General features: G+C 39.4%; 1 protein-coding gene across 2 annotated transcripts in view; it reads right to left on the bottom strand.

The window, feature by feature from the left end:
- PAPSS1 (3'-phosphoadenosine 5'-phosphosulfate synthase 1) overlaps positions 1-15158 on the bottom strand; it is a 41916-nt gene extending 26758 nt beyond the window's left edge. Inside the window, exons 1-5 of one of the 2 annotated variants that reach the window (XM_057379078.1) lie at positions 14861-15158; positions 7289-7403; positions 3995-4230; positions 2515-2653; positions 341-459 (exon numbers count right to left, since the gene is read on the bottom strand). In XM_057379078.1, coding sequence (XP_057235061.1) covers positions 341-459; positions 2515-2653; positions 3995-4230; positions 7289-7403; positions 14861-14920 — 669 coding nt within the window. In that variant the 5' untranslated portion in view covers positions 14921-15158. The other variant, XM_057379077.1, reaches the window with a different exon arrangement.
- Positions 15159-15451: the final 293 nt, after the last annotated feature.

The raw sequence follows: 15451 nt of genomic DNA, 5'->3' as shown, positions 1-15451 counted from the left end.
CAAAAATGCTAGCAACCAATTTTAATGAGTCAGCATTCACTGTTCGTTCCATAACAATTGAGACAGCCTTCTCTCCCTTCCGGTATATATATCTCTTCCCTGCCCTCTCTCTCCTTGATATCAATTAATTTTCCACTTGTCCAAATCTTACTTCAMTTGGAGAACAATGTTGTGCAATGTTTAGGTTTAAAAGAAAACACACAATAAGACTAGTTTGAACTGAAAGATGCATAAGCCTTTAACTCTCAAAAAATGTCTTTCTTTTTCACAGCACATAGATTCAGATTCAGGTACAAATACTTTGAAAATGTTACTAATACATGTCTTCATTTCTGCTTACTCTCTCTTGAAGAAGTTCTACAACTTGTTGTATACAATCATTCACATCACAGGAATCAGTTTTCAGCACAAGTTCTGGGGCTTCTGGTTTTTCATACTCAGAGTCAATCCCAGTAAAACCTACAGAACGTAAGACAAAAATATTAGGTGACTCCTTCCAAAAGATTACTCCATTTTAACGCAGTTCACATTTACACGTTCTATATATAAACCAATACAACAGGCAAGAACACGGAGCTTTAGCTTCCTTAATACAGGATTTCTTAGGGAAATCAGCAGGTTTTTTCTTTATCAGACTCTTTGCTAATTGTACTAACTGACTGCCTCAAACTTCAGCATTCCACAGTATATACATAGCAYTTTTTTGTTGGTGAAGCTATTAGATTTTTACTGTGAATAAAGAAAAGAGCACCGGCAGAGGAAATGTGCACATCAACTCAGAGTCAGTCATCCAACCACTGTCCTTTATTATCAGCTATTGTTGCTCTTTAAAACAAAAAATAAAATATGAAAATATATTATGAACAGCCAGTATATATGTAAATTTACACTCATATTACCAAGACCAGTACTCTGAAGTAAGGAATTTTAACACCTATTACGTTAGTTTAGCTAATATATTCATCTCAAGATAGCTGCTAATGTAAGAGTGATGAGTGTGTTTATTACAGTTATAACAGCTGTCACAGACTGTGCAAGCTACCAGCGACAGTTGCTCTGGCCTACTTAGTTTGCAATCTGCTTTTAAATCACAGAAATTCCAACCACCCATGCATAAAAAAGGAGAAAAAAAATCAAGCCCAAAGGCAGAGTATAAGCACTACAAGTCAGATCTGCAGGATCAGGAATATCAGCTGGGCTACAACAGAATATCTGCATCCTCCACATGTGCAAATATGAACATTAGAATGCCTACTTTCCACTTCAGATTTAAATACCCTCAAAATGAGTTTAGTTCCTCATCTAAGAAAAACATCAATTCATGCAGTACCCCATATGATAAAAAGGCTGGATCTTTTCCAAAACTTTAGAAGGATCTGATTACTGGATGAGTGGGAACAGGAGGCAAATAAAGTGTCCTATTATCACTGCCAGAGAAAAGGAAGATAAGAGGTGCTGATATTCCTTGTGAACTGGCAAGTTTGTTTAATTTTTATCCTTCAGGAATCAGATAGGTCATATCATACAGCCACTGCTACACCCACTTGTAAGGCTCAGGCACTGTTTTCTTCACGTCTTCTACAGGAACACAATTCCATTACGGGGCTTGTAAAATAACCTAATAGTGATGTTCTACGACACAAATAAGGATTCTGTACAGAACTGTATCTTTGTATCATGTCTGCTCAAGCCATCTTGCTTTGATTTTGAACAAATCTKAGCTCAGCTTTATTTATTCCTGGTGTTCACATGGTACATTCTGTAGTACTAGAAGTATCAAGCAACCACTCATATTGAATGTCTTACTGGTTCAATTTTATATTACTTTTGGTTAACAGTGAATTCATACAGCATCTGCAAACTCAACCCCCAAAAGTGATTACTTTAAAAACTGCTTTGCTACTAAATACAGAGCTACAAAGCATCAGCCTCTGCAAACAATAATCTAACAGAGCAAAGCAGCACTTGAAACAATACTTGCAATTAATGATTGCAGAGCTAAGCTTTTTTATTGCAGGCTATAGTTAAATCTTAACCTGTGTCTGGGAATATGAAATAATTTTCATGGACACTAGAATAGAACAATGATTTAAAAGTTATTATCTTCAGAAGTGTTCATAACAGTTTCTACAGGGAGACAGTGGTCATGYTTTACTTTTTGGAAGAAACTAGTAACTTTTATTAATGCAGTTCTTCAAAGAATTTAGAAAGAATCAAGCTCTTTTTAAACTACTCAATAGATAGAGATTAATCCTCAATCATTACGTGGTTTCTAATGTGCTCAAGTTTTTTTCTGTGTGASGTTAGCCATTTTTGTCCTTTTACTGTCCTACACACTTAACTAGTSAGTTCCATGAGTTAGAAGTCAATTCCAATTCATTTCTCAGTCCTGTTCCAAATCTATGCTCTTTTTTATGGGTGGTACTCTCAGACTTGAGCACATTTGCTAACATGGAGTCAAATTACACCAATGTTTCACTGATTTAGAAAGGATGTGATTACATCTAGCTTCACCTTTAATTTCTCCAGCCCTGGCTTTCTTGTAGAGTCCTTTAACATCTCTCTGCTCACAGACATGCAATGGAGCATCCACAAATACTTCAAAAAAAGGCAAACTTGCCCCTTCATGAATTCGTCTGGCATTATTACGATCCTGAAAGAAAACAGAAGAAAAATCCTAAAAGGTTGAACTGACATATTATTACTGTTTTTTGCTTTTGAAGTTCATTTTAAAGAAACTGACAGCAAAATGTAAAAAAGCTTTCAAAGTTTGAAAAAATAAAAGTGATTTATTAATTGATGTCCTGCAAGCTGCATCACTTTGGCTACAGTACATTACATAGTAAAAGCTGTCAGGAAGATGTGAGATAATTTGATTATCTTGATTTATAAGAAAGAAACAAAACCAAACCCAGCCAACAGAGTGCAAAATTCTCTATGCCTATACATATATATCTGAGGAATYATATCTGCCTAGCTGAGTACAGCCAGAAAGAGTTGTTACCTGCTGGTCATGATATAAATACCCTTCTCTTCTGAGCACCAGTTTTCCCTATATTCCTTAGTCTGACAAGACTTGTGCACTTAAAATAATGTATTATTTTTACGGCTTTCCAAGCATCGGAACAATATTGGTGACTTTCATTCGGAGAAAAAAAACAAAAGCCTTCCAAAATCCACTAAAATCATCTCTTACTAAATACTATTTATTTTATTAGTTATTTTCCTCMTACCTAGAAACTTCTGTTTTACTGTAGGATTTGAGTTCCCCAAGTTATTATTACTRTAACTGAAGAAATAACACATTTCTYGTGCTGTGAAACATCTAAGCTTAAAGTCCCTGGGTCATTCTTCAAGATACTTGGGTGCTCACACATCCTTTTTGTCTCTCCCTTCCAGTTTCTCAGGCATGGATAAAAACAGTCTCCACAAAACAATGTGAAAATGGATTTATGTTAATTTTCATTATTATACAATGTCATGTTGTATACCAAACACAAAATAAAGTTAAAAAAACCTACAGGTAATTAAAACACTTTACCCTTAAGCAACTTGATACAAATAAAGCTCTCACTCTTCAATCACTAAAGGAAAAATTGCTTTTAAAAAYAATTTAACTGATTCTTCAAGTTAARCRTTTACTGAATCTTCAKATTTAAAAAGTACTGGAATCTACACCAATCAAGCCAAACATTTCAATTTTAAGAGTCTTTCCTGGAGCATCATTTGAGCTTGTTCATGGTATTAGAGTAATAATTCTGCCTAATAGACTGAAGGACAGTTCCAATTACAGAACTAATGTAAACATTTTTCATTTAAGATTAATATTTCAGTTTTGAGTAATCATCTCTAAAAGCACAAATTTCATCAAAAAAAACACAAGTAAGTATTTGATTCTGGCTAAGTTCAGAAAGGAATTTCTGTAACTAGTTCTGAGTGACATTTTGCATTTTGTATTTTYCCTACATTTCATCTAGAGGTTTTTCACACTTACCTGAGCATAAGGAGAGATGAAACTAGTAATGCACACCAARCCAGCATCTGCAAACAATTTAGCAACTTCAGCAATACGACGGACATTTTCTTCTCTATCTTCTGGTGTGAAACCCAGATTCTTATTAAGGCCTTGGCGAATATTGTCACCATCCAATGTGTAGCATGGAATACCATGGCATACTAAATACTCCTCCAGTGCCATGCTCACTGTAGTCTTCCCAGCACCAGATAAACCTAAAATATTCAATAATAAATATATAAGCATAGAAAATAGTTAAGGCAAGTTCTAGTGCTCGTGTATTATGAAAATCCCAAAGTGACAGCATAAGCAGCAATGCCTTTTGGATAGGCTTACTTGGAATGTAAGCCAAGAGACTTTCACACAGACAATAGGCAATGAGAGAGTAAGGCCTAAGTGTGCAATTTGAAGCAGGTAAGACTTTGGCCTTGAGCTCTGCTGCTGCTGCTTAAGCAGTGATACACTTTCCCTTCTGCTGCTGCTGGCAATTGTTACTACCTGAGCAAACTAAATTCAGAAACCAAACACAGTTAAGATGTTATATGAGAAGAGGAAGATCTCACACTGAAGTGAATTTCAGTTAACAAAAGAAATGAGATCAGGCCAAACCCATACTCTGTTCTGACTCCTTGCAGAATAACAGCACTGAATTAGACACCACTGGAAAAAAACAGCCTKGCCCACTCAAAACTTACAGCAGTGATGCTCCAATAACTGGCATGTGTTAGCAACAAGAGAAAATCATACTGGCAAACTATGGTCTAATTCAGAATCTTTGACAACAAACCTTTAAACAATTCAGAAGACTTGCTGGCCCTAAAAATTCCACCTTTCACTTTAATTWGGAAATTCATTTAAATATAATTTTTTCCAGACTAGATTTCAAATTATCTGGAGCACATGCTTCTGCTTATACCAAGAAGTCAATTTGCAAATGGAACASAAACTCAGATTTCATGACATTTACATTTTGAGTGAGAGAAAGAAAGGGGTAATGGTAGTATAAAAAAGTARCACTCCTGGGTGAAGAAAAATGGTTTTATTAGTGGTGATTAAGATTCATTCTAACTTAAAAAAAAAAAAAAGATCACACAAGACAACAGCCTGGTATTGCTTCCAAGCCATTAATGGCAAAGGATTGCAATCATGCTCAGATGCACATCCTAAGAAAACACAAAGTGCAAAGGAAACCTTGATAGCTTAGGGTGTTAAGGGTAACTTAAATAAAAGGAGTAATTGCACTGCTGCCTCTGGTGCCTATTAGCCAACTCGCCTCCCCCCACTCCCTATGGTTTTCTTTTTCCCTTTTACTTTTTCTCCCTTTTGTATGTGTGTGTGTGGAGGCTGTGGTCAGATTTCCCAAGCTGAATCAGCTCAGTGTTGAGCTGGGCAAGCAGTACAGCATGTGCAAGGCAAGAGAAGGAACACAAGGCAGGAAACAGAACAGTGTTCTTTTGGCAGCAATGAAGTACACCCCCATGACAGAAAATAGGCATGACAGTCCAAACTAAGATTTCAGCAACTTCATCATTTACTTCTCATTGATGCAGTTTTTGACTTGCCATTTCCGTCCCCACATCTAGCTTGCTATTTGCTCAAACACACTAGATTTTCACACATCATTTGGTGTCTAACATGTCATTACATACATTAATGAATTTAAAAACTGCCRTGGAGTTGACAAGTCTTTAACATAACTCACATTCTCAAAATTGCGTATTATTTTACACATGAAAGCAATGTTTTCTGTATTTTTGCTACATTCCACAGTTTTCTTTACTAGGACCCTCTGATTCAACACTCGTTAAAACAGACCTCTCAAACAAAGGTTACCTTGAAAAATGAAAAGTGATSCCTGAAATATCTTTCCATACACTCCCACTCCATGTGTGCTGACAAAGTGAGAGAAACTTGCAGTGTACCAATATTTCAGCTTTTATTCTAGTATCTATCAGAATTTTGAAACTCATGTTTCCACAGTTCTAGAATGGTTAATATTGCTTGCTTAATGCCTACAGTCCTTTTCACCTCTTTCACATTACTGCTCAAACATCTTCAATAACCAACTTCCCACACACATTCTTGATATCTTACCACCACCCTCCTTCATGAAAAAAGGAAACTGAGCATTAAGATTACACTTATTTAGAAAGAACATTGACTGGAAAATGTTCCATGTAGATAAYTGAGAAAACATTTTTATCATGACTTTTTTCAATATTAGATTAATGAATTACCAGTAGAAACAGAAAGGCAGCCCACCAGATCATTCAAGCATTGAGAGCGAGGCTGGAGTTATGTGATGTAAACAGGGAGAAAAAGGGCTCCATTCTTTTCTTAAAGAAATACATGACAGCAGGCCACTGTATCAAATCTGTTTGGAGTGGCTTTCAGCAGTTTGTTATCAACGACTGCTTTATATTGCACACACGTTTACTAACACTGGTGGAAACCAGTTTTACTCAATGTAGTAATTTTCTCTAATACTCTATGAAAATCTTATGTGTCGCAGTGTTCTAAATGGTTTACAAACCAATYAAATTACATATTTTGCCATATTTTTTATTATCAGTTTTAACAAAAAAATAAACTTTCAAGGAAAGCTTCCAAAAAGCTTCCCAAAACTTTGAAAGACAGAAGGAAAAAAGTCCCTCACTGTTGTGAAACAATATCTTCCAGAATGTTTAAACCTCCTCTAGTTACAAAAAAAGAACCCAAAACCCACAGAGCTGATTTCAAAAATAACTCCCAGTATGCACTGCCTCAACATGCAAGCTCTKTCCAAAGGCACAGGTTTGTGCTGAAATGTTATTTCAAACCAAGAAGACGAGAACAAATCCAAAGAGAAGAGGATTTTACAGAAAAGATTCAGAAACACAGACTCTCACAAAAAAAAAGTTATAATTCATTTCTAAATAGACAAAATGGACAGTACAAAGAGTCAGAATGGGTTAAAACAAAAGGGAAATTTTTAAAAAGGCAACACACACGCAAAGAGAACAAAAAGCCCTGTACACTCCAAAACTCAACCAGAATTAGACAGCCGAAAGTACCAAATAAACAACCCTCTTGGAGTACTGAACAAAATACATTCTCAAGTTACTATCTGTCCCAAAGCAATTTCCTGCTAGTCTACCTAAAAATAGTAATAAAATTCCATCTAGGTCTTAGATTCACAAACATTCAACTTTGCACACAAAAACGAGCCACAGCTATGTCGCTTTTCAAAAGAGTAAGTAAAACACAAGGACCCTCAGAAATCCATGGCTGTACCTGTTAACCAGACTGTGCATCCACGAAAACCACTCCTTGTTCCTACCACTTGGCCTCTCTTATTTCTGCTGACATGATGAGCTTGGTAGGTAACATTGGTTGCCCTTTGCATTCCCTGTAAAAGAAGAGAAGYTGTTTAGGTCTTTGATTGACAAAAAGTGAGTTGGCAAAGCAAACAAATTCATTCACAGGCACAAAGGAAGACTTGGAGACAAAAATGGAAGTAAAACCAATACCAATTCCATAAGCTCCAGCATGGACTGAGGGAGACATGGGAAATTAGAAAAGTCACCTATGGCAAAACATATCCCTTGTGCTCCTTCAGTGACGCTTGGGACTGACAGGTTAATCAACTACTGGTTTCAAATAAAATTTGTTTAAGAAAAATCAAATATAAAAAAGACAGACAAACTACTGAAGCTGCTTGACTTGACTTCTATTCAAGTAATTTTAGGGATCTGCTCAGTAGAGTACCATGGGATAAAAACCTGAATGGAAGAGGGGCCCAAGAAAACTGGTGAATATTCCAGGATCACCTCCTCCAAGCTCAGGAATGATGCATCCTAACAAAGAGGAAATCAGGTAAAAAAAAAAAAAAAAAAAAAAAAAAAAAAAAAAAAAAAAAAAAAAAAAAAAAAAAAAAAAAAAAAACAAAACAAAACAAAAAAAAACCCCTCTTAACCTGCATAGATAAACAAGGAACTCCTGGGCAGACTCAAAAGACTAGGGAAAATGTGGGCCCTCTCCAGAAGAAAAAGGGAGACACGGTTACCCAAGACATGGAGAAGGCTGAGGAAGTCAAGGACATTTTCTGCCTCCGTTTTCACTGACAACTGCTCCATTCACACCATCCAAGTCAAGAAAGCCAAATGCAGGGACTGGAAGAAGGAAGAACCATTGCTCAAGGTAGGAGAACACCAGGTTTGAGGCCCTCTAAGGAGCCTAAAGGTGCACAGGTCCATGGGACCTGATGAGATGCAGCTACAGCTCCTGAAAGAATTGGTGGAGGATGTGCATAAGCCATGATCCATCATATTTCAGAAGTCACAGCAGTSTGGTGATGTTGGAAAAAGAGGAACATAAGCCCATTTTTTAAAAAGGAAAATAAGGAAGACCTGGGCAATTACAAACCYATCAGTCTCACTTCTCTGCCCACCAAGATCACGGAGCAGAAGCTCCTGGAAACTATCTTAAGACACAGAAAAATAGGAGACCAACATGGCTTCGCTAAGGGMAAATCRTGTCTGACAAATTTGGTGGCATTGGCTCTTTGGCTCATTTTTAACTCTCAAGAGACCTTTCCATTGCAAACCATGCATGACTCTACCAATTCTCAGTTGAGCAGACACCTCCAAGCCACTCTGCCCTCATATATGCTATCATCAGTATCCAGACCAGTGACAGTTATCATAGATTCTAYATGTTTAAAGAAAGTACCATTTCAAAGAACATTTTAAAGAATTGATTTTAAAAGATGGGATTTTTTTCTTATCATTTTAATTAAAATAAAATTGGTTGCCAAGTACCTTAAAACAATTCATCATAATAACCTGCTCAACAAATATCTTCGGTAACATGACACTGCTGTTAGACACATTTCACAATCTAAAGTGAGAGAGCCCACAGCAAGATCAATCTTGGCATCATCTTAGACTTTAATGGTATCTGGCTATATGTACTTTGCAAAAGATCAAGATTGGCAGACAACGCATGAACAATCACACAGAAGGCTTTAAAAAAAAAGATGGGGGGTGGGGAAGGAGGGGATTAGTGATATCTGTAATGCTGCTTTGGCTTCCCTTGCAACAAACATATTGCACAACCTTATCTTTCATCATTGTACCAGTGCTAGTTGAAAATGAAAACATGTAAAATATATAATATAAAAAGAAGGAGCATATTTCTCTATGGAGTACCAGCAGAGAGTTGTTCACACTTTCAGACAGAGATACTGCAAAGTAGAATTAACATAAAATTATATCTACTTGTGGCTTCAAGGGCTGCTGCTATATCATTCTTCTATTCCAAGGTTTATCTATAACTTAATTGGAAATKATGAAATTGTGTGATTGTATGTCCCCACTTCTATACACAGCTGGGTTCATAGTTAATAAAAACAGAAACTCAAGGTAAGAACCTATGTTCAAATTTTTTAATGCAATAACTCTGTAATTCAGTGGTGAGAGTCCAGCAACTAAAATTAAATGAAGACTAAACCAAGACAATCAAGAAGAAACCTGCRAACAGGTTATAACCATACAAAATGAAGCTATCCTTGATGATTATGTTATCTCCTAAAACAAAGCTGTTTTGTGTGCAAAGTCATTGCAGTACAGCTAACGAAAACCAAAAGTGCAAAAGCCAAAAAACATAGTCTTCTTATAGTAAGAACAATTATGCACTACATAAAATTGGAGATCCTAGTGAGCAAATGAAAAAATTGTGGAATTAAAACCAGCCTAGTAATTGAAGTGCTTCAATTAAAAGATATATAGTGTAWAATGAATGTACACAGCCATTCACAGTAACACAGTAATAGCTACATTCTCTGTCATTAATTCCAGTTGTACTGTATTGTACCAGGCACTGGATAAACAGYAGTCTCAAAGCACAAATCCCATGCCACTGTCTTAGTAAGCTCTCTTACATTAAGACATAAACCCACACATGCTTCRCTTTTGATCCCTGGCAACAGTCTATTATCAGAATTGTACATTGCAGGTCAATATCTCATCTCAGGAGACCTCTTCCAGTCCATATTCCATAAATTACAACACTTTTCTCTCTTTTCCAGAACTAGGAAAGCAGCAATGAAACTGATCAAGTTATTACACTAAGTTTACAAAACGCATGAAACTCTGAGGAAGCAGGCTGAAGGGATTCTTAACATGATAAAAAGACACTTTTATTAAAAAAAAAAYTTTTATGAAAAAAAGTATTAATACTTAGCAGACATGAGAAATCTCAGCAAGGACAAGACCAATTGAGTGCTAGAGGACAAGGCACAAAAGTGCAGTGGAGCAGCCAGCAAGTTGAGCAGAGGGACAATAATTCACCTGTACTTCAGAAGCAGGCATCTAAGACTAAAGGTTAAAGCGCCCAAAGAGACTGCATGCACACAAAAACCACTGGTCACCAGCTGCCCCACCTTTTCTATCTGTACACAGGTACACAAACAAGACARCTGAGCACTAATCCTGGGCAAAGCAGTACCCAAATCCCCTTAATCTTCTGACAGAAGCCCACTTTTTACAGAGGTGCTCTAAAAAGTTAATAATTTAGCAAGTCATTCTCTGTTGCTAAAAAAAAAAAAAAAAAAAAAAAAAAAANTTCCCTAGTTATGTCCACTCTCTATTAAAAAATTTGCTTCCATATGATTTGCCTACACCACTGAGCATAAAAAGCTGAACAAGCTGAACATTGGATCTTCAACAACCCAGGTTTTTAATTACTATCCCTGACATATACTATAAATAATTGATGCGGCACCAAAAAAATACTCACTGGCACATAATGCTTTGTGCTCTTAAATTATTTAGCCAGTCTTCAAATTCTTGTACATAAAATTTGATTACTATCAACTGATGAAATTAAAAGGCCATCCAAAATGATACCAGATAAAATTAACAGTCATTTTCTTTTACACTATATCAAAGCATCACTCACCTTGGTGATCTGTATTGATGATGTTAAAAGAAATGAAACATAAGAAAACATGCAATAGATAAACTCAATGTGATGAGAAAGTACTCTTTGAAAAAGCTATTTTAAAACTCTAAGCCTAATTWCTTTCACTGTAATAGTCACTGCTGAAAGGACAAAATACATTTTGTAAAGGGGCTAATGAAAAAAACGGCATTAATCACCACAGTTTATCTGTTGTTTTTTTTAACAAAACTATAGGTTATTTCCAATCTGGCATACCTAAAAAAAATATGTTTGCCACTTTGCAACACACTGCTTCTGCATTATGTAGAGAAACACTGCATCTTATATTTTCCCTCCTACTTCACCACATTAAACAGAAATAATGCTTCAGTCCACTGAGTTTCATTATAACAGTAATGTGAGCTGTGTATGCTGACATAGCCTTCCTTTCTTCTCCCCCACTATATTGGKTCATTTCTCACATGAAATCAAAATTGCTCTAACAGGCAAATATCTTTGAATTGAAGTAAAAAAAAGGGGTATTACAGAAATCATTGCATAGATAGCACTAGAGAGCTGGAATGATAAAGCAAGGAAGGATAACTCTGCTGTTTACTTTTTCTGGCATAAAGGTAAAATTTTAGCTTTGCAGGTAGTTGACCAAGGAAATTAATTACTACAGACATCTAGGAACTACTGGAACAAAAGAAAGAAAGACCATGGGGGGCCAAAAGGAAATACTAACTCTGTCAATTTCTCTATGTAGACTACCTGAGATAGATGAGCTTTTTTCTTTTCTTATCTTTCTTGATGTTTTGTCCAGTTACATCTATTTTTTTTTTTTTTTTGACAAAGCCAAATCAGACTATCAGTGCCAAACACATTTGATGCAAGGACACAGACAGGCATCCAGATGATGCAAGGCAAGCCCAAGTGGCAATGCCAAGATCAAAAGACTGCCAAAGGAAGAGATTTGCTAAATTGTTTTATGGTTAACAGGGAGATGGCATATACTCTGGCATAATATGAATTTATTCCTCATACTTCCAAGCAGCAATGAAGTATTGTGCTTTTACAATCAATATCAAATTTAAGTTTCCACAAAGCAAGACCTTTGGGGAAGGAAATAAGTCTTTCCATGACCAGCAGAGACTCCCCAAGCTGCAGCACCATCTTGGGACAGCTTGAAGCTGGAAATATCAGAAAACAACAGATKTGGTTTCCATACAAACCATATATACCAAAGAAACTGCAACTTATTCCATATCCTTCTGCTCTAAGATGTGTGCTGGTTCCCCAAGCTAAGAACTCCCACAAACTAGCAAAAGCAACACATGCACCCTCCCCTCTGAACTGCTGCCTTACTTTCAAAGCCTTTCCCATTTCCCATATCCATCTTTAGGTCATTTGTTAACTTGCTCACGGTCTACCTCTTATAAATCAGGTACCCTGATAACAACACATTTTTATGACATTTATTCTTCAGCACTGATAACCAAACAATAGTTTTCTTTTTTTCCCCTGCAAACTTCCGCTCAATAGCCAAACAGCAACTCAAGCAGATGGAACATAGCCCATTTTTCTTGTCTACATACATATACAAGCAAGCAAAACAGACATAACACAAAAATTCAGCTACCACAGAGGCTAAACTCACATATTTAGGTGAGATTTCAGGACCAAAAGATTTGTCAGGAATACCTTCCATTAGTTACTTTCTCAAATTCTGGTTTGAAAAATCTGTGCTTTGATTTGGATAACTGTGCTTGGGAAAGAATGGCAAGCCCAGAAAATACACCTGGGCAATAACATCCTTCAGTCTTTAAAAAACTTAACAATTCCCCAATCCATATTCTGAAATAGCCTCCAGCGTTACATTTTCTCCCACCTACAACAAAAATTCTCACTTGGAACCTTACAACTGCCCACCAGAAAGCAGTTTGCCACAGTGATACCAATACAATAAGGCATTTAAACACCTCTGTATGTAGCACCACCTGATCTGCCAAATGCATGCTCCCCTGCCACTTACACCAACTCCCCTGGGTGCTCTAAAGCTGGRACAGTTTGAAGGATCACAGCAGCAGAAATCTCCCAGAATCTTCTGCAGTACTGTGGATACAAGCAATTCAGTGCTAAAGATACAAYAAGGAGTGTGTCTTCGCTTGCCACCCACTGCAGTATCAGCATGACCAAAGGCAGAGACAATTTATTGACCAGTGCTGGAGAGGACTCACTTGTTGGCATCAGAGGGGTTGGATAAAAAACAAAGCCAGAATTACTCCATTGAATATGCTCTCAGAAACAAGAATTGGAGCAAGTTCTCATCTGGAGTCACCTGCAATCGTCACAACAGCTCAGCTGTGCTAGGAATTCAAGCCACTTTAGAGAAAGCATTCCACACATCTCCTTATCCAGCCAGTGTAATGGCAGCATCTGCGGCTACGCTGTGCTCTGTAACTGGGAAGTGTGCTGTGCTCAGAGGTGGGCTTGGCAAGGGCATTTCCACAGGCAGAGGTGTATTTTGAGTAGTGCTGGAACCACAGAGAAATTCTGAAAGACAAGACTGCCTACTCTTCTAGGGGCTGCCAATTCCATCAGGGTAAGTCGCTTTGAATTTGCYCTCAGCTGAACAGATGCAGAGCCAGAAGTGCCAGAATATTTGCCTGTGGAGCATGTGAATCAGCACCAGTGAAGCTGGTGAAGCTTATTGGTTTATAAAGAGCATTTCAGTTGAGGTCTTCTGAAGCAAAAAGGAGAAGCGGAAGACTTCCTCTGCTTGCCACGTAGCATAGAGGGGGTTGCCAACCTCAACTGAACTCAGCAAACACTTAATGTCTGTTAAGGAACTTCCCTGGTTGGGACAAATCTATCTTGGCTTTGCTGATGACAAAGGAAGTGATACAGAGTAACTTTTGCACACACTTTGTTAACCCCACCCAGCATCGTCTATTTCACTATCTTCTAAACATCCGATTTTGYTTTTTCCTAGTGGAAATTGAAAGAATGTAACTTTCCTTATACTCTCTTATGTAAGCAAGTTTGAGCTTGTACACATCGGAAGAGGCTTGGACCGGCACAACATATATCAAACAGTATAATACCAATTTCCCCGTTTTTCAGGCAACAGCTGTTTTTATCAGGAAAACTGTGGCCTGCACTACTCACAGCAAGACTTCAAAGACAGATTTACACTCTTACATTCATATCAAATGCTTTCTCGATCTTATGTCTTGCCTGTTTCAACTCAGCATGGGTTGAAAGAAATCATACTTTCTTTTTTTTTTTTTTCACTTGTCTTGCATCATCAGAGGTATCAAATGTTCTCAAAGGCCTGCAATGTCTCTTCTAAATAGCTGCATTTCGGTCTTTGCTGTAAACCGATCTTCCCCCATCTTTATGAACAAGAATGAAGGCTTTGGTTAGATTTTTTTTTTTAAGCCCCGTCTCGACAGTTTTCCACATAACACCCGCCATACAAAGAACCCCAGTCTTTTGCCAACCCAGATTTATGAATGGCCACATTGTACATCGCATTCTTAAGCCTTCCTTCTTCCAAAACGCTGGAAGCAGAGGGCTCCCGACGGAAGAGGCAAGGATGAAACCTCCAGACGCCGGCTCCTCTCCGGAGGGGCTTCCCGCCCTTCCCCGCTCCCTCACCGCCGCTCCGGGCCGGCCCGCGGGGCTCCCCGGCCGCGCTGCCCTCGGGGCCCCGGCGCTGCCGCTCCGTGACCGGCTCGCAGCGCAGCGCCCCCGCCCCGCATCCCTGCCGGCCCGGGCGGGGAGCGGGACACGGAGCCGGACACGGAGCCCCCCGTCGCGGCTGCCGCTGCCACATCAGCACGGCGCTCGGCCGCTTCTTCCTCCCCTCCGCTCTGCCCCCGCACGCCCACCTGCCCGCCGGCGCACCGCCCGCTCGCTCACCCAGCTCGGCACCCTGTTGCTCAGCTTGACTTTCTTGCACTGGCTCTCGGGCAGCTCCATGGCCGCGGGGRCAGCGACAAGAGGAGGAAGGGGAGGAGGACGCGCCTTTCCCGACTGATGCTCGGCGCGGATGAAGCCGCTGCCGCCGAAGAGCTGTGCCGTCTGCGCACTCCCGCGACTCGGCCAAAGGTGGTGCGGGGAGGAGCCGCGGCCCGGCGGCCGGAGGGAGGGACGGAGGGACGGACGGAGGGACGGAGGGAGGGAAGGGGAGAGGGAGGCGGCTGAGGGGAGAGGAGCCGCGGCAGCCCCGCCACGCGCCTGCGCCGCGCCGTGACGTGCGCGAGGGGGCGGTGGCCGCACTTCCGCCGCCGATCCTGGTCTTGGCTCCAGCGGTGGCTGTGTCCCTGTCTCTTGTCCASATCCCGCAGATCTTTTCCAGCCTCACTGATGATGTGCGCCCACCCACTCTGCACTGCAACGTTACGCTCGGCCGACATAGCGGAGATGTTCTCTCGAGTGTGGTGCTCCCACCCGCTCCACTTAACGCGCAGGGGAGAGGYTGCTACGCCCCTCAGGGAAAGCTGGGCCCCG

This window comes from Malurus melanocephalus, unplaced genomic scaffold (assembly GCF_030028575.1).
Source record: "Malurus melanocephalus ecotype Western Australia unplaced genomic scaffold, MMel_1.1 scaffold_386, whole genome shotgun sequence".
NCBI classification, from domain to species: domain Eukaryota; kingdom Metazoa; phylum Chordata; class Aves; order Passeriformes; family Maluridae; genus Malurus; species Malurus melanocephalus.
This window is presented reverse-complemented; position numbering and strand designations above follow the sequence as displayed.